The 26,762-nt window shown below is 44.4% G+C and overlaps 1 protein-coding gene and 1 pseudogene across 1 annotated transcript; both read right to left on the reverse strand.

Annotated features, from left to right (window-relative positions):
* Positions 1-1,303: 1,303 nt before the first annotated feature.
* Positions 1,304-15,889, reverse strand: Rsl1d1 (ribosomal L1 domain containing 1). The gene is made up of 9 exons (XM_028872909.2): positions 15,733-15,889; positions 14,797-14,936; positions 12,823-12,958; positions 10,419-10,567; positions 10,241-10,342; positions 7,808-7,901; positions 7,604-7,726; positions 3,102-3,365; positions 1,304-2,162 (listed from the first exon to the last, which is right to left on the reverse strand). Exons 1-9 carry the CDS (start codon positions 15,829-15,831, stop codon positions 1,917-1,919), a joined length of 1,353 nt encoding a protein of 450 aa, XP_028728742.1. The 5' UTR covers positions 15,832-15,889; the 3' UTR covers positions 1,304-1,916.
* An 88-nt stretch (positions 15,890-15,977) lies between these two features.
* Positions 15,978-25,957, reverse strand: LOC114695575 (annotated as a pseudogene).
* Positions 25,958-26,762: the final 805 nt, after the last annotated feature.

Genomic DNA, 26,762 nt, shown 5'->3' on the forward strand with positions numbered 1-26,762 from the left:
CTCCTCCTTCCTCCACATCTTGAGTGCTGGAATCAAATGCTGGCATCAGGATTCCCAGCCCAGGATGTTAGTACTAAGCATAGGCGACTTGCAGCCCCCCCACACCCTAGCCCAGCATTTCCCAGGCCTGTCTGAGCACAGCAATCATCTGGCAGCTCCCACCTCTGCCAGAGCATGCTGGGAGCTGGGTTTCCAGGCTTGTGTCATCACAGAAGGCTGTTTAACTAGGCCCATTCCAACACAAGGTGTTGTGGATGCTAACCAGTCTACCAGAGCTCCCTTCTGTCACCCCTTCTCCAGTCCTTGTTACCATTAACTAGAAATTCTGTCAGATAGTCAATATTTAAATGGAGCTTTAACTCTTTTAATATGACACACACACACACACACACACACACACACACACACACACACACACACACACACACAATTACATGCTTGAAGGGCTTTTCTCCTTTCTGTGTAGCCCTGCTTGTCCTGGAACTCGCTCCATAGACCACACTGGCTTTGAACTCAGAGATCTGCCTGCCTCTGGCATTAAAGGTGTGTGTTACCATGCCTGGCTCAACAGAACTTTTCTTTTAATTAAAAATATTTCATTTTGCCAGGTGGTGGCAGCACATGCCTTAAATGGGTGAAAACAGGGAGCTTAAGATATATAATCCAATCACAGAATTCATTTAGTGCCCTTGCAAGTGCATCTATATTCTTTTGACAGCCTCTCCTGTGAAGGCTGGTTACCTGCCTTGGACTCCCAAGATTAAACCATGCAATACTACACAGAGGTAGTCTATAAAACCCTTTAACGTACGTACTAGCTCATTACTAAAACTAACCAGACAACCATCTAGGACACACAAGAAACCTCTCAGCTCCAATTTGTAGTTGACTTCTCAAAAGTTTTTTCTTCACGTTTGGGTGTTTTGCCTGCATACACACACACACACACACACACACACACACACACACACACACACACACACATCTGTGCACCATTTCTGTGCCGGTGCCTGGGGCCGGAAGGCCTCAGATCCCTGGAACTGGAGTTACAATTGTGAGGCATCATGCTAGGAATTGAACCTGGGTCCTCTGAAGAGTGGCCAGTGTTCCTGACCTCTGACCACCATCTATCCAGCCCTGTTGTAGTTGATTCTTATTGATCAATCCCCTTACTGGCTGTTTAGAATGTCTGCATAAGCTAGTTTAACAGTCTAAGTGACTAAATTCTCCCACGCAGATGGAAAGATGCTGCTATGTCTTCAAGTTAGTCAGGTGAGATGTGAAACACCACAGTACAATGCCATTTACCCACAAGCAGATATTATACTTTAATTAGAAAACCACAAACATACAGAAGCACTCTTATCAGCAAATACACTGAACAATAAAAAATAGATTTTTTTCTTTGCCTCAAACCCCTAGTTTTTACAAATAGAAACATTAATTCAGAATCATCTCTGGAAACTTTACAAAAATATTAAGTCTAGGACTCACTGTTGAAAAAGGCTGCAGTGGGGTGGGGACCAGAGGACTTTTGTTATGTGGTGTGTGGTCATTTTTGACAGTTCTGGGTACTGAAGACAGGACTGTGCATATGTTAGCAGAGTGTTATACCACCAAGCCCAGGAATGATGTTTGGCCTTTCAAGAGATTCTTGCTGAACTCCAGGCTTCCTTCAAGCTCATGCCTCTCTGGCCTTGGCTTGAGTATTAGGGATGTAGCTGTGCATACCCAATCTTGGCCAAGTTTGTTTGTATGTTGAGACGAGGTCTCACTACCTAGTTCTGGCTGGCCTCAACCCACACAGACCTGCCTAGCTCTACATCCCACAGTGGGTGTCACCACACCTTGTCTAAGTATTCTTGAAAAGCTCTTAGGGTAACCCTGATGGTTCCTTCAGGCCAAGGAACCTGATTTTAGTTTGAGTGGGCCACTTGGGGTTTTTTGTTTTTGGGTGTGTTGGAAGATTTCCTGGGAGTAAAGAACTTGGCCTCTGGCTTTCTGATTTCCCGCAAATCTCTTTTTGTCTTCTTCCCAGGGGTCCCAGACCCTAAAGCTTCTGGGGTCTCCGTAGATGGTAGGGCCTTCCTTTTCTTGCCCTGAAGTATATTTGGATCAGGTCTCTTTTTTGGAGATTTTTTCCCTGTGACATTTTCTTGCATCTAGAACAACAAAGAACAAGATTTCACAATCAAACTTAAGGAGCCACAGTTCTGACTGTAACCTTGTAAGTGTAACTTCGGAATGGTGAAATGAGGAATGTCCTTTCTATTGTCAGATATTTGTTTTCTGTCTTTTTCTTTTGGAGACAGGGTCTCCCCTGGCTGGAACTCATTATGCAATCCAGGCTGGGGTCAGCTTCTGCTTCAGCCTGAATTACAGGCACATACAGTTTTCTGTTTGTTTCTGAGATAAAATTTCTCTGTGCAGTTCTAGCTGGTCTTGAACTCTGCCTCCTGAGTGCTGGAATTAAAAGCACACCAGCAACGCCTGGCCAGTTTTTATTTTAGAATATACCCCTCCCTACTTTTTGTTTGTTTTTTTGAGACAGGGTTTCTCTGTGTAGCTTTGGAGCCTGTTCTGGAACTCACTCTGTAGACCAGGCTGGCCTCCAACACACAGAGATCTGCCTGCCTCTGCCTCTTGAGTGCTGGGATCAAAGGCGTGCCCTACTACCTTCTGGCTGCTTTTTTTTTTTTTTTTTTTTAAAGTTGCCTGGTATGGTGACACAAATCTGCAATCCTAATACTTTGGAGGTAAGCCTGGGCTAACATAGCAAGACCCTGTCTCAAAAACAAAAACCCTAAACCAGTATGCTGTACTGTGCCAGCAGCAGACACACCCTGTACTTATATGTGTTCGGAGTACACTGAGGGGACCCATGGATTGACCACTTTATGTACCTGGTACAATGAATACCCACATATGTGAGATATACTTCTAGAAGATACCCTGTAATAAAGTAACACAGGCCTTTTACATTACTCAAGATACTCCAGGATAAAGTAAATCAGTATCTGCCTTCCTGATTAACTCTAAAATTTCCATCACTTAGCACTTTTTGCCTGATGCATACTAGCTACTAATACCCACAAAAATACCTCCACATTGTCTTTGTCTGGCGTTTCTCCTATTGGTACCAGTTGTGGAATTGTTTCGTCACATTCGTCCGTCCCTTCGGGTTGCGCTTTTCCTTTGCTGGTCTTTTTCTTCTGGGATCTTGGGGCCTCCACAGGAGCGCTGCTGGCTTCACGTGCTAAGTCATCTTGAGTTAGAAGAGATGCAGCCTCCTTGGATTTTTTCTTTGACATTTTGTTTTTCTTCTTCAGCTTTTCTTTTTCATGCTTCATTTTTTTCTTTAGCTCCTACCAATACCAGGTAACAGATGAGCAGGAAAAACATCCACAGAAAACAGATGACAGACTGAGAAGCTGCATCCTTTTCCCATGCAAACAGAATGCCCCATTTCCAAGCACTTCCAGTTCTACTTGTTTGGGGGTAACAGGTGTTTCAATGTGGAGCCCAAGCTGGTTGGTCTTTAACTTAAACCTCTCCTACATAACTGCCACATAATAACATTACTGACATGCTCTACCACAACTGGCTGTCTACCTCGATTTTTAGCTGTGCATGCACACACACAGTAGTTGAAACCTGAAACAGTAACATCAGAATGTTAGCACACGCTTTGTAATCCTGGCTACCTGGGAGGCTGAGGCAAGATGATGGCAAATACAAAGGCCAATTTGGTCTACCTCCATACTAAAGTTAAGACTTAGACTCTATCTCAAACAAAAAGAAAGAATTGGGGACAGTTCAATACCCATCATCAAAATGCTTGCATGCCACTGAGGGGTGAAGGGTAAAGGAGAGAAATTAAACCCTAGTACTTACACTAAGGAAGCAGAACCCATGCCCACTAGCCCTGGCTTGGTCTGAATTATTACTGACCCATCTATCTTTTAAGTAAGTATACACCACAGGTCAACTGAGGTCGGGAGCCACCACTTTCTTCTTTTTTTGGTTTCTCGATACAGAGTTTCTGTGTAGCCCTGGCTGTACTTGAACTCAGAGCATGTGCCACCACCACCACCCAGCTTGCCACCTACTTTCTTGTTGGGATCTGGGACTTGACGATCTGGCTACACTAGGCTGACTGGCCAGAGCCCATTGGATCCATCTTTCCGTACTTTCAAGGCTTCTGCCACACAGGTAAAATGCCAATTACTCTTGTACCTTTATCTGTACCTTTTTACTTGTGGTTTTTTTTTTTTTTTTTTTCCAGACAGGGTTTCTGCGTACCCGACTGTCTGGGAACTCACTATATAGATCAGGCTGGCCTTGAACTCAGAGATCCACCTGGCTCTACCTTGTAAGTGCTGGGATTAAAGGCTGGGATTAAAAGCCCAGCCTGTTTCTTTATAGACTGTCAACTGCAGTGATAAAGAACTGGAATTTTCTAATTGCCAGTTGGAATCGTCCTTCAGTGGCTATGGGAAACCCAACCCTAATTTTAGTACTAGGTTCTAATAGCAACCAAGATAATAAAGAGCATGCAGGAAGGAGGAAGAAAGGCTATCTGCAGAGCTGATTCACCCAGCTGCTGCTATCAAAGCTCCCACAGCTCTGTCACCAGGTTGGGAGTGCTAAAGCATTTAGCAGATGCCCAAGCAAGTGTGAGGTAACTTGTTACTATTTCACTGCCAGCTGATTATGGAGACAACCAGCTGTAGTATCAAAAGGCTTGCTCTTTATATTGTTAGACTGCATTTTCAAGTTTTAAAAAAGTTAGAAAGCTAGATGAGGACCCAGGCATGGTAGTCACACCTTTAATCCCAACACCACCACAGGCAGATAGATCTCTGGGTTCGTCAGTCTGGTCTACATAGTGAGACCCTGTATAAAAAAAGCAATAAACAGACAAACAAAGGGCCAATAGAAATTTTAGCTGGGTGGTAGTGACACAAACCTTTAATCCCAGCACTTGGGAGGCAGAGCCAGGTGGAGCTCTGTGAGTTTGAGGGCAGCCTGGTCTCCAGAGATCCAGGACAGGCTCCAAAGCTACAGAGAAGCCCTGTCTTGAATTCTTTAGGCTATGTCGCTCCTGCCAAATACAGCTTTTAATTAAACCTCTATTGTTCTATTTATCAGTAAGAGAGTTAAAGACTGAGGTGAAATCTGAGGTTGAATAGCAACTAGCTGACTTCTCTTTGCAGGTGGCATCTCTGTGAACGTGTGTCCTTCCACTCCTCCAAAGGAACCCACACTCTACTAAGTCCCTCGATACTACTTCCTGTGTCTCTACCGTCTCAGACACCCTAGGATTCTCTATGATTACTTTCATCAACTAGTTGCTAACTTGGCCTCTTGACCCAAGGTTGATTTTAATGAACACAAATGCAAATTCAGGGTTCACAGTGTGATCAAATGTCCCACAACAGACAACGTAGAAAAGAATGAAGTATGTATGGTGGTTTGAAATAAGAGGCTCTTCTATTTTAAATACTCAGTCCTTAGGGCATGGCCCTATTCAAAAGGTTTAGAACATAGGGCCTTGTTGGAGGAAGTGTATCACTGGGAGTCGGCTTTGAAGTTTCAAAAGCTCAAGCCAGCAGGGCAGCGGTGGTGCACGCCTTTAATCCCAGCACTTGTTAGGTAGAATGTTACGCGTGGATGTCTGTGAGTTTGAGGCCAGCCTGGTCTATAGAGGGAGTTCCAGGGCAGGCTCCAAAGCTACACAAAAAAACTGTCTCAAAAAACAAAACAAACAACCCCTCCCTCAACAACAAAGACACAGAAAGCCTACACCAAGCCAGCGTCTCTCTTGCTGCTGCAGGTGGGATCTGGATGCAGACCTCTCCACCCCTCTAGCACCATGTCTGCCTGCATGCTGCCATGATCCCCGCCATGCAGATAATAGACATTTAAATCTCTGAACTGTAAAGCCAGCCCAAATTAAATGCTTTAAGAGTTGCCATGGGGTGGCTGGGGAGATGGCTCAGTGGTTATGAACACTCACTTCTGTTCCAAAGGTCCTGAGTTCAATTCCCAGCACCCACATGCCATCTCACAACTGCCTGATGCCCTCTTCTGGTGTGCAGATGTACATGCTGACAGCTGACAGAGTACCCATATAAATGAATGAATGAATAAATAAATAAATCTTTTTTTTTTTTTTGGTTTTCCGAGACAGGGTTTCTCTGTGTAGCTTTGCGCCTTTCCTGGAGCTCACTTGGTAGCCCAGGCTGGCCTTGAACTCACAGAGATCCGCCTGGCTCTGCCTCCCGAGTGCTAGGATTAAAGGCGTGCGCCACCACCGCGCGGCTTAAATAAATAAATCTTAAAAAAAAAAAAAAGTTGCCATAATTGTGGTGTGTCTTCACAGCAGCAGAACACTAAGACAACACGTAACTTCTATGAACAAAGACCAAACACCAAAATTAAAAACTCAGTAGAAGCAATTAACACAGTGGAAAGAGTTCGCAAATTATACTATTCTAAAACAATATTAATCTCCACATCAACTTTTTCCATCATTCTGTTTTGGAAACAGCATCTGCAGTACTAAACCCATAAATCAAAATTAAGTTGGGGGCTGGGGAGATGGCTGAGTTGGCAAAGGGTATCATGCAAGCACAAGGATCCAAACTCAATCCCTGCCACCCACATAGAAAGATGGGTGCCATGATTGACGCCTGTAATCTTAATTGTAGGTGGGTGAATTAACAGACAGGAAGACACTTGGAGCTCTTGGCCAGCTCGTCTCGCCAATCAGTGACCTTCACCATAAGATCTTGTCTCAAAAATTCAGATAGGAGAGCAACGAGGAAGATATTCAAAACACATTCACGATGTGTTGTCAGCTGGGTGGTGGTGGCACAAGCCTTTAATCCCAACACTTCGGCAGGGGCAGAGGCAGAGGCATAAGTAAGTGGATCTCTTTGAGTTCAAGGACAGCCTGGTCTAGAGAGCAAGTTCCAGGATAGCCGGAGCTACACAGAGAAACCCTGTCTCCAAAAACCAAACCAAACTAACAAAAAAAGAGATGGCTTAGTGCTCTTCCAGAGGACCTAGGTTCAATTCCTAGCACCTACAGGGCAGCTCTCAACTGTAACTCTAATTCCAGGTGATCTGACACTCTCAAAGATGTACACGCAGGCAAAAGATCAATGCACATAAATAAACCTGAACTTTCCCCCAGAGAACCCACCAGCCAAGCACATGCCTTACTACTGAGCTAGAGTCTTATCACTGAGCTATGGTCTTAAATTGATTTAAAACTGAGTCTTAAAAAAAAATAATAAAAAAATAAAATAAGACTGAGTCTTGTAACAGCACAACTGAACTCACTATGGCAGAACAAGACTGAACTTGCTATGTGCTCTCTTGGCTACATTTCATTGTTGTTATTATTGTTGTTATGTTTTCTGAGACAGGGTTTCTCTGTGCAGTCCTGGCTATCCTGGAACTAACTCTCCAGACCAGGCTAGCCTCAAACTCATAGACTTGCCTCCCTTTTCCTCCCAAAGGCATGCCCCACCACCACCTGGTTTATATAATACTTTGATTGTTATGCCTACCCAATATTTTAACTTATACTAACCTTTCTCCTCACGCTACGGAAGGACAGGATCTTTTCCCCCTGACACGTGACAAACGAGGAAAAGATGGGAAGGGAAACTGACTTCTCAGTTTTCAGGAACAAGAGTTTCACACTCTGCCATTTCTGAAACAAAGAAATCATGTCATCTACACATACACTGCTGTTTCTTTTAAACGTTAAAGACTTATGCTTGCCATACTGTACCTCTGGTAATTTTTCTGAAAGCATTTCTGAGACAGCCAGGATGTTGTCAATGACGTGCTGAGTCTCCATTCCAGTGTGACCAACACGCACAGTACTACAAGTTAATGAATGACAACTCTTAACTTTTTGATTTTAAAACTCCATTCCGTGAAAGAATCACACAGGTGGAACACGAGATTGCTTGGGACGTAAAGAAACTTGCCACACAAGCCTGACAACCTGAGCTCCAGCCATGGAACCCGAGGGTGGGAGTTCTATCTCAGTGAACTAACTCAGTACATTAAGAGAAATTACCCCAGAAACTGCCCTGACATCCACAATGCTGGTCATCAAAGCTGTTCTGAGAATCATCCAAAAGGGTCATTGCTACCTCATAGCGCTCATGCCAATCTACACGGGTCCTTCTCCAGTAAAGAGTTCCCACCTCTCACGAATAACATACTTTATTTATCAAAGATCAAGCCCATCCAGGCAGCTAAGGGACAGGAACAGACAATGACTGGGAAGCTCAGGAGGCTCCTGTAGCACTGGGCCTGCCTGCCAGCCCACTCCCTCACCAGAGGTTCACTGTGGTGGCTCCTTTTCCCTCTAGTCAGCTACTAGCGGCCTGTCCACTGTGCATGTGCACAGTTGTTGGTGTAGGGGAAGAAAGAAGACAGGAAGCCACTGTGCCAAGCAGAGAGAACATAAATAATTCAAGAAACTCAAACTCACTATGCAATACAGGCCCTCTTGGCTCAGCATCTGTGGTAGGACCATGTGAGCCATTACACTTGCTATCCCCAACCTTCTTTGTGACTCTGACATCAGCCTATAACCAAGAAAGGAGTAGGAGGCCAGACCCAATGAGAACTCTTCTTAGTTACTCTACTGAACCAATCGAGGGGCTCCCCTCTTGTAGGCAGGAGGTACACACTGACAGTCATTGATGATGATATACAGCTGGAAAGCAATCACTATCCTTACTTAATTTTTTTTTTTTTTTTAAATCTGGCCGGGCGGTGGTGGTGCACACCTTTAATCCCAGCACTCGGGAGGCAGAGCCAGGCGGATCTCTGTGAGTTCGAGGCCAGCCTGGGCCACAGAGTGAGTTCCAGGAAAGGCACAAAGCTACACAGAGAAACCCTGTCTTGAAAAACCAAAAAAAAAAATTAAAAATCTGGGCATAGTAGCACAAATACCTTTTTTTTTTTTTTTGGGGGGGGGGAAGAGGCATGCTTTTAATCCCAACGTTCAGTGTAGAGGCCAGAGGATCTCTATGAGTTCCAGGCTAGAAAAATTATATACTGAGACCCTATGACAAGAGCATTTTATTGAGATAGGGTTTCAGTATATAGCCTTAGCTCACCTGGAATTCTCATGTAGACCAAGTTTGCCTCCAACTCAGAGATATACCCACCTCTGCCTTCCCAGTGGTAGGATTAAAGGAAATGTGCCACTATGCCTGGCTTATTTTAAATTGTGTGTGTGTGTGTGTGTGTGTGTGTGTGTGTGTGTGTGTGTGTGAATGCATGTGAACTTTTAGCCCTAAGACATTGAGTCCCCTAGAGGTAAAATTACAGGTGGTTGTAAGCCACATCTAACATGGGTGCTGGGAACTGTATCTGAGTTTGTATTTATCTTGTGTGTGTGTGTGTGTGTTGTGTGTTGTTGGAGATCAGAAAACAACATGAAGGTCTTAGTTCTCTCCTTTTACTGAGTCCTGGGGGTCAAAAACAAGTTCCCATGCCAGGTGCCTTAAACCTGAACTGTCTTGTTGACTCCAAAGGTCTTTTCCTTAGCCTAGATGTAAGGCTGTACCTAGTTCAGGACCCTGGGTGAGAATGAAACAAAGGGATGTAGCTACTTCCTGCTTGCTGAAACATGCCTCCAACAAGTCTGCATAGGTGTGTGACAGACGGGGCTCTTCCCTAAGGCTATGTAAGCAGCAGACACTTTCCATGGAGTTGCCTACAGCTGGACCCCAGCAGTGCAGAGCCTTCAGTGACACAGCTGCTTCTGCCAGCTGCTTCGGCACGTAATGTCACCAGTGCAGTTCTAAGCTGCTTATCAAGACAGACTCGTAGAATCATTTCTTTGTTCTATGGTTGGTATCCCACCTGGGGTGAATATATATTTGTTCACATCTATCTACCCAGGAAAATCAGACAATGATGACAACGAACTTGTTAAAGTTACTTCTGAAAGAATTTTTCTTAGGAGGTGTGTGTGTGTGTGTGTGTGTGTGTGTGTGTGTGTGTGTGTGTCTGTCTGTCTGTCTGTCCTGGAACTCAGAGATCCACCCAAAGCTATGCACCATCACCACCTGGCATTTCTTAAGGTTTTAATAGAAGGACCTGGTTTCATTAACACCACCCTTTAAAGAAATAAATGGATTCAGTTACCATGACATATAAAGTTTCAAAAGGTACACACAGATGTTCTTCTTGTTACCTGCAAGAACCATGTTTGGAGATGTTTAAGACTGTCCCTGTGATACAGCGGTCAATCTCTTTGGACAGATTCTTGGCCAGAAGGTTTACAGGTACTGGAACTCTATAAAACACAGATATCAGAACACCACACACAAAACCCCATACCACTCAAGTCCAGTCACTACAAATAAACTTACTTCTTCCTCTGATAGAAATGCCTTCCTATGTGTGTGGGCAAATGCCGTCTAATTCTTTCATCAGTAATGAAGACATCAAAGCTACCTAGGAGGCGGAGCTTGGCTTCATAGGCTTTATATTCTGTTTTTAAAGTTTTAAAAGGGATAATCTAGAAAAGAGAAACAAGAGCAAAACCATAAAACATTAAGAACTTGAAACAAGAGAAGAAATATTTAACACTTCCCATTCAGGTTGGTTCTAGAGCCACACCCCTCTCAGTTTAGTGAATCCCTTAGCACCTCAAATGTGCCAGACACTGCCAAATGCTGGGGACCCGGGACTAGAGTACAGTATTTCAAGGTGTGCTACCTTTTTTTTTTTGTTTGTTTTTGTTTTTTTGAGACAGGATTTCTCTGTGTAACAGTCCTGCCTGTCCTGGAACTTGCTTTGTAGACCAGGCTGGCTTTGAACTCACAGAGATCCGTCTGCCTCTCCTTCCAAGTGGTGGGATCAAAGGCATGTGCCACCACTGCTCGACATGGTGTTACTTTTGTTTATGTTGCATTTGTTTAACTCTGTGAAGCTGTGTTACTGTGCCTGTGTAAAACACCTGTTGGTCTAAGAACTGGCCAATAGCAAGACAGGAGAAAGGACAGGTGGGTCTGGCAGGGAGAGAGTATATACAGAAGATATATAATACACACACACACACAGATACACACACACACATATATATATAAAGAGCATATATAGAAAACTGGGAGAAGATCTAAGATGGAGGAGTCAGCCACCCAGCTACATAGCAAGCCACACAGTAAGAGTAACATTTACAGAAGTTAGAGAACAGGAAAAGGGTAGACGGGATAATTTAAGACAAGGAAAGCTGGTTAGAAACTAGGCCAAGCTAAGGCCAGGTATTCGTAATCAAGAATAAGCTTCCATGCGATTTATTTAGGACCTGGATGGTGGGCCCCCAAAATGAGCAAAAATCTCCAACTACACAGAACAAAACCCCAGTATGTAGGCCAGACCGAGAAAGAGATGACATAACCTGTTTCTTAGGAGTCTCAGGTTGGAGAATGCTAACTTTGAGGCTGACTTGGCAACTGAGCAAGATGCTACCTCAAAACAAAGTAAAACAGGGCCTAGAGAGATGGCTTATTGGTCAAAGAGCATTGGCTGCTCTGACAATGACCTCGGTTTGATTCTCGGTACCCACACAGTGGCTGACAGCCATGTGGACCTCCCTCCAACTCCAGGGAATCCAAAACTCTGCTCTGTCCCTCGTGGGTACATGCACTTGTCAGGTGCACAGACACATGCAGACAAAACAACCAGACACATTTTTAAAAAGCAAATGTATTTGGGGTGGGGGTGGGGAGGCAGCACCTGGTGCATACCTTTAATACTAGCCTGGAATTATTTAATCCCTCTAATGAATAAGGATCTCTGTGTTGGAGGCCAGTTTGATCTACACAGCAAGTTTGGGATAGAGCATTAGCCTAGCATATGTAAGAATCTGGATTCAATTCCTACTACCAGGAAAAAATAAAAGAGAATCAGAGAGTAATAAAACACATAATCACAAAACAGAGCCAGAGGCAGATACATGATGCTCTACAAGTATGGAAGGATTGACACAATTATCTTTCTAAATAATGTGCTCAGAGGTTCAGAGCTCTGACTGCTCTTATAGAGGACGCAAATCCAATGAACAGCACCTATGGAAATAACCTTCTGCAACTCTACTTGCAGGAATTCCATGTCCCCCCACTTTGCCCCGCCCTCCTTAGCTACTGCACTCAAGACAATTAAAATTAAGTAATAAAATCTGGCCGGGAAGCGGTGGCGCATGCCTTTAATCCCAGCACTTGGGAAGCAGAGCCAGGCGGATCTCTGTGAGTTTGAGGCCAGCCTGGTCTACAGAACAAGATCTAGGGTAGGCACCAAAACTACAGAGAAACCCTGTCTTGAAAAACCAAAAAGATATAAAATCTGACATGCATTTAGCTTTTTAGCCACAAATCAGAATAGCCCCTTCATCATAAGCAAAATGTAATACAGCCAACCAAAAACCATGACAATTAGATTAAAAAGAGAAAACGGGCTGGAGAGATGGCTCAGCAGTTAAGAGCACTTGCCGCTTTTTGAAGGACTTGGGTTTTATTTCCCAGCATCCATCAGGCAGCTCACAACCACTTGTAACTCTAGCTCCAGGGGATTTGATACCCTCTTCTGGCCTCCAAGTATACCTGCATCCACACGGTACATATATGTAAGCTTACAAACACACACATAGCCATAAAGAAATAAACTAAAATAAAAAAACAGACCTAAAAAAAACCCCCATAAATTATAGCAGTGTATCATATTTCATTTCAATTAGATCTCTGGAAGGACTTCAAAGTATAACAGTATTCCTACCTGAGAGATGCTATTAACTCCATGCTTTTTCAAAAGCTTTTTATAGAAACATTCTGTCTGTTCAGGTGATTCACAGTCATCTTTGGTAAACAAACAGACTTCTGACGAATCTGATAGAATACTATGAGGCAAAGCCCTGTAAAACATGACAAAAGACAAGGAACAAAGCATTATTTCAGAGAATGTGTATTATCCAAAACATACACATTTTCATTTAAAATAATATTTGGGGAGGGGGGGACGTGGCTGAACATATGTGGGTTCAGAGGACAGCTTTCTGCAACTGGTTCTCTCCTTCCACCATGTGCACCAAAAGATTTGAACTCTGGTCACTGAGCCTGGTGTCATGCATCTTTACCTGAGCCACTCTGTCAGCCACACTTTGATTTTTTCCTACTTAGCAAATATTGCTCTGAATAAAAGCAAGTTAGGTGTGGTGATGCTATGCCCACAATTCAAGCTTTAAGAGACAGAGGAAGGAATGCCAAAACTATCCGTCCCCCCAAAATCAATTTAAGACAGGTAGGGGATGAACAGAGAAAAAAGGACCTCCCCTAAGTGACAGAAATCGCCAATGTGAAAAATTGAGCAAAGATATGGGAATAAAGGATGCAAATAGAGGGCTGGGAATATAGCTCACTGGTAGAGCAGTTACCTAGCACAACAAAGACCTTGGTTCCACCCCCCAGGGAGATAGCTTAAAGTATTTACTGTACAAACAAGGATCCATGTTCATCCCCTGAACCACATCAAGGAGAAGCCTGGTGATGAGCACTAGTTATCTCAGGGAAGGTGAATGATTACAGGAGGATCCACGGGGCTCAGTGGTCAACTAGTCCACCTAGTTGGTGAGCTCCAAGCAAATGACCTGCCTAAAAAGGGAGTGGATGACGCTCCCAAGGAAGTCCTCTTGCCTCCATGCTCATGTGCTCATATACCTGAAAACATGTTTACGGACATATGTGTTAAAGCAATGTGGGGGCTGGAGGAATGGCCCAGAGGAACCAAGTTCGGTTCCCAGCACCCACACAGCCGTTTATAACCATCTGTAACTTTAGTTCCAGGGGATCTGATCCTCTTCTGATTCCCACAGGCTCCTGTACACACATAAATATTTGGGAATCAAAAATGTCTTTCCTTTCTAAACCTCCCTGAGCCCTCATATTTGGAGAAAAACAAGCTATACTCCTACATACTGCTTTGGTAAGCACAGCAAGCACGTTATCACACAATCTATATCGACACTTCGTCAAGTAACAAGTTTCAGAATGGCCACAAATTATTTTTTCTCAGTAAAAGGCTCTCAAATCTTGTTCAGGACCAACTTACACTAACATGCTTATTTGTATTCTTTTTCCTTCTAAATCTACCAACTCTACATCAGAGGAATCTGACCCAACATAGCTAAGAATATAAATACATATGGGAAGGCCGGATGAATCAGTGGGTAAAGACACATGCTTGATGCCAAGCCTGACAACCAGAGCTCAATTCCAGGACCAACATGGTAGGAGAAATTATATTTATTCTCTGACCTCCACATGTGTGCACCTAACTAACCCAACACCTCCCCCACAATTAAATGCAACTTAAATATCTTATAAAACAATATAGGGAGGTAAAGGAGACAGGGCTCCCAAGCAGGTTCGAGGGCACTCAGCAGTTAAGTGCATTTGCTCTTTCCCAGATGATCTGATTTCAGTTTCCTGTACTCACACTGGGCTGCTCAAAACTTGTCTCTCCAGTTCCAGGTGATCTGACACCTTCTTTTGGCCTCTGCCAGCACTGGACATATGTGGTACACATTCACATACAAGGCTGGCATGGTGGTGGACACCTTTAACCCCAGCATTCAAGAGGCAGAGGCAAATCTATTCCTTTGAGGGCCAGGCAAGCCTTTGTAATGAGACCCCCCACCCTCCCAAAAGGAAGAAAAGCCAAAAAAAAAATCTAAGCAGATAAATTAGAACTTACACTCGGACCCGCAGTTCTTTCTCTGGAATTTTCCATAGTATCACCATTAGAAACAAATTCTCATTCTCATTCAAAAGTAACTCATTATTCTTTTTTCTTGACTTGGAGTGTGCAAACAGAACTTCCACTGCCTTTCTAATCTGCAGACAGAAATAAGTCAATTTTCTCAATTTAGGTCAACCGTTGCTCCCAAGTGTGTGTGTGTGTATATTTGTTTCCTTTGCTCCTCTTTTTACTGGGCAAATATCAATCAGCATATTGGGCTCTTAGAATTTGTACTCAGTACAATTTAAGAATCCATCAAAGCCGGGCGGTGGTGGCGCACGCCTTTAATCCCAGCACTCGGGAGGCAGAGGCAGGCGGAACTCTGTGAGTTCGAGGCCAGCCTGGACTACCAAGTGAGCTCCAGGAAAGGCGCAAAGCTACACAGAGAAACCCTGTCTCGGAAAAAAAAAAAAAAAAAAAAAAAGAAAAGAAAAGAAAAAAAAAAAGAATCCATCAAAAACACCCAAGTCCCTGCTTCTGGAATCTGTTCATAAGGTGTCCTTTCTACTTAAAGAGAACAGGCTATAACCGCTGCTTCCTTCTGCCCTCCACGAGAAGGAACAATCAGGAAAAGCGCACAGTGCTCGGAGGAGATATTGAGCATCATGTGCCCGGCCCTGAGCACGCTCCTTTTCACACGTGCACGTACAAATGTCCTGTAATCCTGCAGAATTGAGCGCAGAGGAGCCCCCTTTCAACAGGAAGCAGACAGGCCCTAGGCCTGAGAGAAGCAAGCCCGCCGCGGTGCCTTTTCAGAGACCTTCTTCGGGCTCCGGGGCGCACACCCAGCCTCGGGCCGCTCTGGATTTCCAGGCCTCTCGCTCCGCACCCTGTGCCTCACGCGGGCCCTAACTACTCTGCTTCCGGATCGCTGACGCCCAGATCACTCGCCTGCTCTTTGTCCAGATGTTCCAGATCGGCCGGGGTCGCTCGCACGGCGGTCGCCGTGTCGGCCAAATCCGGGGAAGAGGAGAACGCTGAGGCCTCCATGACTGCCTCGTGCAGACCCCAGGAGCTAGGAATACCTGCGCACGCGCAGGCCAGAGCCCCGGAACCGGAAACCAAGGGGTAGGGCCAACAAGGGCGGAGTCTGCGTCATTTCCTGAAGGACGCGCTATTCGACACACGGGCTTCCTTCACGGGTAGTCTTTGGTGAGGACGCCGTCGGGGCGGGAGTCGTCCCTGAGCCTGCGCCGCTTCTTCCGTCCGGCTCTTCCTAAGGCGCCAGGTCTATGCAAGCCCTGTCGCTCTTCCACGGAGGACAGCGGGAGAGAGCCCTGTCCTCAACCCCGTGCCGTCCCCTGAAGAGCAGGAAGCCGTGGCTCCACACTGAGGAACCGCGAATCCCAGGCGTGTGAGGAACGAAAAGAGGGGTCGGTCTCCGAAGCGTCGGCTCAGGTAAGCCCCTGGACTGCCAATTGGTGTAAAGGCGGGATAACGCGGAGGGGAATACTCTGGAATGTCTCCTCTCTACTTCTCTCCCTCTCGCGGACGACACCACCTCCTAGAACCTTCCAGGACCGTTAGAGCCAGGCGGATCTCCTTGAGTTCGAGGCTAACCAGATCTACACAGTGAGTTCCAGGACAGGCTCCAAAGCTGCACAGAGAAACCCTGTCTCGGAAAAAAAAAAAAAAAAAGAGTAGTTGCCGAGCCTACCCTTTGTTCTTACCTTGCCTTATAACATAGTATCTTTTGAGGTTGTCCTTGTACCGGAAGCTCTGAATAATACCATGAGTTTTTATTTTGTTTTGTTTCGTTTTTTTGAGACAGGGTCTCTCTATTATGCAGTTCTGGATGTCCTGGAACTTTCTCTGTAGATTAGGCTGGCCTAGAACTCACAGAGATTCTCTTGCCTCAGCCTCCCAAGTGTTGAGGTTAAAGGCATTCACCAACACGCTCCACTTCATTTTTTTAGTCAAGATCTTGCTGTTTAGCTCAGGTTATCCTGAAACTCGACGCAGTCCTTCTCCTCTACGTCCCAGATGCTAGGATTACAAGAGTTGACTGAGTTTCCCCTTCCACCACTTTGTACCAGTACAGCTACATTTTTTGAGACCTGAAGAAATGGGAGTCGAATGTTCTGCATTGTCAGTTGTTTTCCAGAAGCACTTCTTCTATGAAAGAATAATGTTCTGCTAGTGTCTAATAAGGATCTTGTCTTAAGTCAACTTGTAGAAGACATTTTGAAAAAAAGTCATTGGCACCTACTTCTACTTGTCTGTTTTAGAATCTAGTATAAGATGGACTTTTAGCATATTGTAGTGAATTGTACATTGCGCTTGAGATAACCAGGCTTCCTAATACACTCTAAAGAGCATTCATTGGTGGTATAAGGTGTTCTGCTGCCTGAATGCAAGTTTGGGAACCAGACCTTTTTTTTTTTAAAAAGAGATTTATTTTATTTTACGTGTATGGGTGTTTTGCTGTGGACCACATGTGTGCAGTGCTGGTGGAGCCTCTAGGGTGTTGGATTTAGAACTAGAATGACAGATGGTTGTAAACCACCATGTGGGTGCTGGGAATCAAACCCAGGTCTTCTGGAAGAGCAACCAATACACTCAACTGCTGGGCCGTCTCCAGCCTCATGCACCATACTTTTGAGCCAAGGAAATGGTATGAAGATGTTTGGAAACAGTAAGTGACTAAAGCCAGAGAATTGCAAAATGGAGGGATGGGATATGAGGCTTTAAAAACTGACAAAGTAACTAGTTATCCAACTATGGTTTCACTTGAGAGAAATCGTAAGAATACTAATAGCAAAGGAAAAGTGGTGGATTATGCTTTAATAAAGTTAATCTAATTGTGGTATTGAAGGGGAAAGAGCTGACACTGATCTGATATTCCTACTCCCAGGTAATGGACCATCAGCACACACACACCTTTCAGTGTGGGCTGATTTAGTGAATTGGTTCTTTCTTTTTCTTTCTTTCTTTTTAATGTTTTTTTTTTTTTTAAGATTTATTTATTTATTATGTATACAGAAGAGGGCGATGGTTGTGAGCCACCATGTGGTTGCTGGGAATTGAACTCAGGACCTCTGGAAGAGCAGTCGGTGCTCTTCACCTCTGAGCCGTCTCTCCAGCCCCCGAATTGGTTCTTTCTAATGCAGTATTGAAAAGGTGATGATAGGCTGTCAAGCCTGACATGGTACTTGTTATCCTGGGGCAAGAGAATGGCAGTGAGTTCTGGGCTATCTGAGCCACAGAGCACTGCTCTTAGTGTCGTTTCTGGAACTAGACCCCTGATCACTCTCTTGTGTATAGTTTTTCTCTTCACAACTCCCTCTTACTCATTTCTGTGCAAGGCAGCCCTCGGGAAGGGAAACCGGATGCCATGTTGTGAGGCTGCTTTGGCCACCAGCTAGTAAACACACACTTGAAGTTAGAAGTAGAGCTTTCTTGGCAGACACATGAGAGACTCCAAGCCAGAACCATCCAGCTGTGCTGTTCCCTGCTTCTTTACAAAAACTGAGTGAGTTTTTGTTAATTTTAGCTGTCCCACCAGAGTGATTTGTTCTCTATCAATAGCTATTTGATAGAAGTTTACAGTCCGTAGTTTACAGTCCATGGTTTACAGTCCGTAGTTTACAGTCCTTTTGGTTTTAAGCCCACTTACGTATTCAGCTGTGTGACTTTGAATCTTTTTTTTTTTTTTAGCAACTATACAGAATATGAAGGTTTATTTCAAAAAAGATTACATTTTTTTTTAAACCAGGATACACAGATGCACTTAATGTAACAGTACCTTCTGCAAAAATAGGTCACATAATACTCTGAAATGCAAGGAACAATCTTATTCTCTAAAAATTAGACAGCAGGCATCTGAAGCTCAAATAGCCTTCAAAATGGAGGCAGCAAACACTGGCGACACCCCAGAGCTAGGCCACAAGTGAAACCACTACCACTCGGCTGCAAGTCCCTTCTGTTCACCCAGAGCCAAACCAAACGGCCTTGGGGCCCAGCCTTTCAAATGGGTCTCAGTACTGCAAGAAAAACGTTAAATGATACACAAAACTATGAAAAGTTTCAACAGAACTATTTAAACATCTTCTCTAAAATTGAGAAAAGCAATCATGTTAAATTTTTTAAAAAAGAAAAAACAGTCAGATAGAGCTCTCAAGCAGTTAGAGGTCCTCCTCATAAGTGTGACTTTGAATCTTTAGACCTCACATTCACCAGGTTTTACCACAAACTCATTCTCGTCTCCTCAACCTGCTTCTCTTCTTGTATTTCCTTCTCAGGATTGGGTACTGCTAAGACAAATATGAGAATTATATCTAGCTCTTTTCACTTCACTCCTAAATGCGATGAATAATAGTTTGCTGTGTGGGTTTCGTGGCTCACATCACTAATATCAGCACTTGGAATTATAGAATTGGGAATTTCAAGGTAAGCCTCAGCTACCTGGAATGTTTAAGGCCAATTAGAGCTACACAAAACCCATCTCAAAACAAGAGAAAATAAAACCTTGGAGATAGATGGAAACCTAGATTATTCTCAAATTCCTGAGCCTCAATTGCTGGACAAATGGATGGTATTAATAAAATTCGAAAATGAAAATTAAAGGGAACAGATTTGGAGGTTGTCTGAATGGATTCTTTCTACTGGTGAGGTGGTGACTCAGCAGGTACAAATAATGGCCATCAAGCCTGGAAACCTCTGTGACCCAAGGAACCCATATCATGAAAGGAGAAACCAGATTCCTGCAGGTTGTCCTCTGATTGCCACGTGTGAGCTCTAGCACATGAGCCGTGGCACAGGTGTGCCCACATGAATGCACACACATAAGAAAATGCAATAAAAATAATTTTTAAAATATTCATTTTCACTATTTCAAGTTTAAAGTTCCAGTGATATCTTAAGTAATTCTGGGATGTGGATAAAAATGTTTCTGAGGGGGCTGGAGAGATGGCTCAGCAGTTAAGAGCATCTGGTTGCTCTTCCAGAGGTCCCGAGTTCAATTCCCAGCAACCACATGGTGGCTCCCAACCATCTATAACGAGATCTGGTGCCCTCTTCTGGCCTGCAGGCATACGTGCAGACAGAACACTGTATACATAATAAATAAATTAAATCTTAAAATAAAAAATGTTTCTGAGGAAAACAAAAGGAACTTAGCAGTCATCGTCATAGGGAGGGTGACAGCTCTGGAAATAGATAAATTTGCAAGTAGTACAGAGCAAAAACAGCCATAAAGAAATCTTGCATTGTGGATTAGGAGGAAAAAGAGTCAAGAAACAGAAATATTTGAAAACAACCAGGTGGTGGTGACACACACCTTTATTCCCGGTATTCAAGAGGCAGAGGCAGACAAATCTCTCTGAATTTCAGGACAGGATGGTCTACAAAGAGAAACCCTGTCTTGAAAAACGGGGTTGGGGAGGAAAGAAAAGAAAATGGCAGGGGGACCCAAGCATAAGAATGTGTCATGTTTCTTGAAGGCAGTGAGGCATCTACAAACTGGATGCTGCCCTTGGTCTTGCTGGTGGCAATAGCAGCATTGACATCTTTGGGAACCACGTGACCATGGTACAGCAGGCAGCAAGCTATGTATTTACCATGGCAAGGGTCACATTTCACCATCTAGTTGGTTGGCTCAAAGCAGACATTGGTGATCTCTGCTACAGAAAACTGCTCATGGTAGGCTTTCTCAGCAGAGATGGTAGGGGTATATGTGGCCAGAGGGAAGTGGATGACAGGGTATGGCACCAGGTTTCTGGAATTCTGTCGGATCAACATTCAGGGCTCCATCAAATCTGAGGGAAGCAATGATGGAAGACACAAGCTGACTAGCTAATCAAATGGTTAAGGTTAGTGGACGTGGGGTGCTCAATGTCGAGGTTTCTAGGACAGATGCCATAGATGGCCTTGTCTACCGTGAAGGCACAATCAGAGGGCTCCAGGGTGGTGTGGGTGGTGAGGATGAAATTGTAAGGTTCAGCCACAGCAGTGGAAACCTCGGGGGCTGGGGAGATAGAGAACTCCAGCTTGGACTTCTTTCTGTAATCAACAGAGAGCCGCTCCATCCGCAGGGAGGTGAACCCAGAGCCAGTTCCCTCGCCAAAACTGGAAAATGAAGACGCCCCGAAGACCAGTGCACTGGTCAGCCAGTAAGCGAATTCGGTCCAAGACAACAAGGTCAATTCTCTCCTTGCCACTGGTGTAATGGCCGCAAGCATCTTCCTTGCCTGTGATGAGCTGCTCAGGGTTGGGAGAGCTGGCAGTAGGTACCAGTGCGAACTTCATCAATAACTGTGGGTTCCAGGGCTACGAACACTGCCTGCTGGAGTACATGCTTGCCAGCGCCTGTCTCACTGAAGGAGTTGAAGGAGTCATCTCCTCCCAGTGGTCTTGTCACTTGGCCTCTGGTTGTTAGGCTGGATGCCTAGGTCCAAGCAGTAGAGTTCCCGACAGGCATTGCTGATCTGGACACCGCCCTGACCAACTTGGCTGGAGATGCACTCATACCTGGTAGCTACAGCTTAGAAAGTGAGGGTGACAGAAGCAGACACCGTTCCAACAGGTAAGTAACGCAACAAGGCTATTTGCTAGTTTTTATAGCTCCTTTTTCAGGTAAGGAGACTTTCTCACCAGCTCAGTAACAGCTAATGTGGTTACTAATGGAGATCATTCCCCGATTCAGCCTTCCCTACTTTTTGAGGTCCGATAAAGGCCTGGCCTTCATGGCCAAAGTTTCTCAAGGAGTAGCTAAAACTATGGGAATACATGGAAATTATACTGTGTCTATAGGTCACAGAGTTTAGGATAGGTAGAAAGAAATAACAGAACTATTAAAGAAACAGTAATTAAATTGTGGGGAGAAACTGGCAAAGGGGTGGACAGAATTTCTCCCAACTGTTTTAGGATCAGATCCAGCCCCTACCATGACAAGCTGACACCATTTGAAATGTTTGGCCAACCACCTCCTTATTCCTGTCAAGGGAAGGCCACAGATTATTGAACTGTCTAATCATCCCTTCCTCAAGTCCTTACAGGCACCATAGCAGACAACTAGAGACACTCAGAGTCATCTATCACGCCCATGGCCTGCACCACCCTTGACTGAACCAGCACACAGCTTTCCAACCTGGGGACTTGGTGTGGGTCTGCCACTTACCTGGCAAGACTCCGGGACCTTCCTAGAAGGGACCGTATCCTGGGATCCTGACACTGCCGGGGGGCTGTCAAGGTAGTGGGGACTGCAGCTTGGATCCACACTCCCATCTAAAGGTGGACACAACCAGCCACGAGAAAGGTGACAAATGGAAGGTAATACAAACTCCAAGTGTCCTCTAAGGGTGCGGTTCATCTCACCTTGAACTCAGACTGACAGTAAGGTTGGAGATCTTGGTAGGTCACTCCCATATGTGGCCAACTAAAGGTGTTGAAGTTTGGGATTGGGAACTGTCTCCAACTGCAGATAGGAAAGTAAGAGACGTTTTCCAGAATGCCACCTCCCAACCTGTGTTTAGATTCGACCTGTGTGATTTCTTGGATAACAGTGAACTTATGGGCAAATGGGAAAGTTACAGTGCAGTTCACCCAGGGTGTGGGACCAAAATGCTAGAAACATCCTTCTGGTCTTCACCATTTTATGCATGCCCAGCCTGTGTTTTATTGTCATAAATTTATGTCATAATTTTATTTATTTATTTATTTTTTATTCATTCATTTTTTCATTTATTCATTTATTGTCATACATGGAAAAGAGATTATCACTGCTCTATCCCAGGCTGTGAGACTGAGTCTCACCAGGGCGGACATGAAGACCAGTTTATCTCCAGTCAACAGGTATATCCTCGGGATTGCAGACCTGGGACCTGCAACCCCTTCACTTTAAAGATCATGACCTGGAATGAATTGAGCTCAAAATACTGGCTTCCAGGCCCGACCTGGGGATTTGTGCTTAAATTTAAGAAAACTAAGAAACAGTCCTGGTATAGAATTCACTCTACAGAAAAGGGTACCATCCCACCTAGCCAATCCTGTAGGTTCTGGAAGGAACTGGCAGCCTCTACCAGGGACTGGTTGTCTCCTTTCTCTGTGCTCCCTTCTTAGGCCACTCCACCCATGGTAGTAAATCAATCCACAATCACAATCAAGGGGCTACAGTAACAGACTCAGTCTCAACCCTGCTGCAGAATGGACTTCAAGTTTTATACCCTGATGATGCCCCTGAGCTCAAGACCTTGAAGTTACTGCATAAGTGAATACATTATACACACCCCAGCCTGGGAAGAGATTGTTAGCTTTGTCTAAGTCCCAGGCCTCCCTTTTATATGGGTGTAGGGGTCAGTCAGTCTCTCTATTGTCTCAACTACTACCCTACCAGAGATTCCCAAGGAACAGGTACTTGGTAAATCTCTTCCACTTAGAATTACCCAGCTTCCCTTTATAGCCAAGCCTGTAATACTGGACTGTATGCCAGCTGGTCTGAACTTATTAGAATGTACTTCCCATCCCCTTTAAGAACATAGTGGGCCTGTACATTCGAGCTACAAATCCGCAGAAGAATTAAGTAATTGTGGTGTTGCCTTTTAAAAACCCTTCCTTCAATCCGTTTTGGGTGGTATGCCTTTGATTTGGCTTTAAGGCTGTCAACCTGCTGGCAATTTAAATAAACTCATCTAGTTATACTCTGGATTGAGTCTGTGGTCCTTTCTTGCTGTCTCAAACTCTGTAACAGCCCAGCCTGTACTCTCAGGGCTTTGTTTGTTTGTTTGTTTTTTCTCTCAGGTCTTTTTTTTTTTTTTTTTTTTAAATATTTATTTATTTATTATGTATACAGTGTTCTGCCTGCATGTATGCCTATAGGCTAGAAGAGGGTACCAGATCTCATTACAGATGGTTGTGAGCCACCATGTGGATGCTGGGAATTGAACTCAGGACCTCTGGAAGAGCAGTAGGTGCTCTTAACCTCTGAGCTATCTCTCCAGCCCTTTCTCTCAGGTCTTAATCCTTGTGTGGCAGTGGTTTTAAAATTTTGGTATTTCTGTAGTGAAATTCTTTAAAATACTTGTTTTTCCTGGCCCCTCACAATCTGGTTCTATTTTTGTGTTGGGGTCCCAGTTGTTAAGACAGGGTTTCATGTAATGCAGGCTGCCTCAGAATCTGGTCTGGGTTATCTGAGGCTAACTTGGAACTACTGATCTTCCTGTTTCTACCTTCCAACTACTAGGGTAGGGGCTGATGGCACTGTGTCCAGAGATCTGTTAAATTTGAAACTATTCTCATGGTTTCAAGGAATTTCCCCCTCCAGGACAGGTTTCTGTGTAACCTTCCTGGAGGTCCTGGAACTCTTTGTAGACCAGCTTGGCCTTGAACTCACAGAGATCTGCCTGCCTCTCCCTCCCAAGTGCTGGGAATAAAGGTGTGCACCACCACCACCACCACCACCACCACCACCACCACCACCACCACCACCACCACCGGGCCCCCAAGGGACTTTTTAATCCTTAAAATTTTTATGCCTGTTAGGAGGGGTGGTGGTTGTGGTGGTTGTGGTGGTTGTTTTGTTTTTTTTGAGACAGTTTCTCTTTGTAGCCCTTGCTGTCCTGGAATCCACTCTGAGATCCCCCTGCCTCTGCCTCCTGAGTACTTGGACTAGAGGGGTATGGTACCACCAACCCTCAGGAGAACTATTTTTTCTTTTCATTCATTCATTTATTCATTCATTCACTCATTTATTTATTTTTTTATTTTCCGAGACAGGGTTTCTCTGTGTAGCTTTGCGCCTTTCCTGGAACTCACTTGGTAGTCCAGACTGGCCTCGAACTCACAGAGCTCCGCCTGCCTCTGCCTCCCAAGTGCTGGGATTAAAGTCATGCGCCACCACCGCCCGGCTCGGCTTTTTCTTTTTTTAAAAAAATAAGATTTATTTAATGTCTATGAATCTGTCTGCATGTATGACTTTATGCCAAAAGAGGGCATCAGATCCCACTAGAGATGGTTATGAGCCACCATCTGCTTGAACTCAGGACCTCTGGAAGAGCTGCCAGTCCTCTTAACTACTGAACCATCTCTCCAGCCCCAAGAGAACTATTTTGAAATCTGAGTAATAATCTGCAGAGATTTACTGCTTTTTTTTGTTGTTCTTGTTGTGGTGTAACTTTTTGATTTATTAAGGGAAGTCCCCACCGCCCCTCACTGGTTAATATTTTAGGACAAACTAAAAACATAAAATTTATTCATGTTTTTAAATTAACTCAAAGTAATCTTAGGGAAGCACTTCATTGAAGACTAACTTAAATTTATTCATTTATTTGTTTTTGATGCTAGAATATAACCCAAGGCCTCTTCCTTGATAGGCAGTCACTTTACCATCTGAGCTTTCATGGGGCAAAGACCCCAAGGACCACTTGTCAAAAACTTGAGTCTGAATTTGAGAATCATTAAGTCAGCCATCAGCTGTTTGGAGAGAAACAGTTCTCACCAGCAACCCCAACTGCTTTCTGCAGGGAGCTTTTATTTTTACTTGTTTTGTTTTGTGTTTTTGAGACAGTGTTTCTTTGTGTAGCCCTGATGGTCTTGGAATTCACATTGTAGACCAGGCTCTTTTTTTGTTTGTTTTTTGTTTTTAAGATTTATTTATTTATTTATTATGTATACAGTGTTTTGTCTGCATGTATGCCTGCAAACCAGAAGGGGGCAGCAGATCTCGTTACAGATGGTTGTGAGCCACCATGTGGTTGCTGGGAATTGAACTCAGAACCTCTGAAGGGCAGCCAGTTCTCTTAACCGTTGAGCCATCTTTCCAGCCCCAGGCCGGTCTTGAACTCAGAAATTTGCTTGGCTCTGCTTCCTGAGTGCTGTGATTAAAGGCATTTCCCCACTATGCCTGGCCTCTGCAGGGAGCTTTTAAAGGCAAAACGTACCCTGGTTGGCAGCTGCAGATGTAGAGCAAGCAAGGAGTTTAATAGAAGCAAAAAGCTGCAGTTACCTGGAGCATCTTGACCTCAAGCTCCTGGGACTGGGTTTGGTCATTTTCTAAGGGATTTTCCCATAGGAAGGGTAATGTAAGTGGAGGGGGTGGGAGTCAATACTGAGTCAGGCCTAGATGGCTGCAGTGGGGACGAGGGAGGAACCTGGCCCTTCACAACCACAACCTACAATCCATTCTCGTTCTTACTCTGTCCATCTCCCTCCTTCCTCCCCCCTCTTCCTCCTACCTTCTCTCAAGATAGTGTCTTGCCCTAGCTGGCCTGGAACTCACTGTATAGACATGGTTGGCCTCAAACTCAAGAGATTTGCCTGCCTCTGGAGTGCCTGGAATTAAAGGCTTGTGGAACCATAACTAGTCATAACATTTTCTTCAGTTGATGTTTCTTCTACCTTTTCTTTCAGAATTTTTTATTTAATCCCAGCACTTGGTAGGTGGAGGCAGGAGGATCACTGCATAAACAAAACATAAGACTTACCCTTAAAAAACCAAAAACATAGCTGGATGTGGTGGCACATGTGGTTAATTCCAGCACTTAGAAGGCAGGGGCAGGTAGATCTCTGAGTTCGAGTCTAGCCTGGTCTCCATAGTGAGTTCTAGAGCTACATAGTGAGACTCTGTCTCAAGAAACCAAAACAAAAAACCAAAAAAAAAAAAAAAAAAACCTATCAAGCACGAGATACTACACAAACTCTTTATGCATATAATATGGTATTATTTCTGCCATTGAAAATAATTAAGTTTGGAGCTGGGTGGTGGCGGCACACACCTTTAATCCCACCACTCAGGAGGCAGAGCCAGGTGAATCTGAGTTCGAGGTCAGCCTTGTCTACATAGCGAGTTCCAGGACAGCCTGGACTACACAGAAGTCCTGTCCCGATAAACTGAAAAAAGAAAAAGTAATGGAGTTTGGACCAGTGATATGGCAGTGCACCCACTACCTGTTTTGTGGCTTGACTTTTTTCCCACTTAGTAGGAGAAG

This window comes from Peromyscus leucopus, chromosome 8b, assembly GCF_004664715.2.
Source record: "Peromyscus leucopus breed LL Stock chromosome 8b, UCI_PerLeu_2.1, whole genome shotgun sequence".
Lineage (NCBI taxonomy): Eukaryota > Metazoa > Chordata > Mammalia > Rodentia > Cricetidae > Peromyscus > Peromyscus leucopus.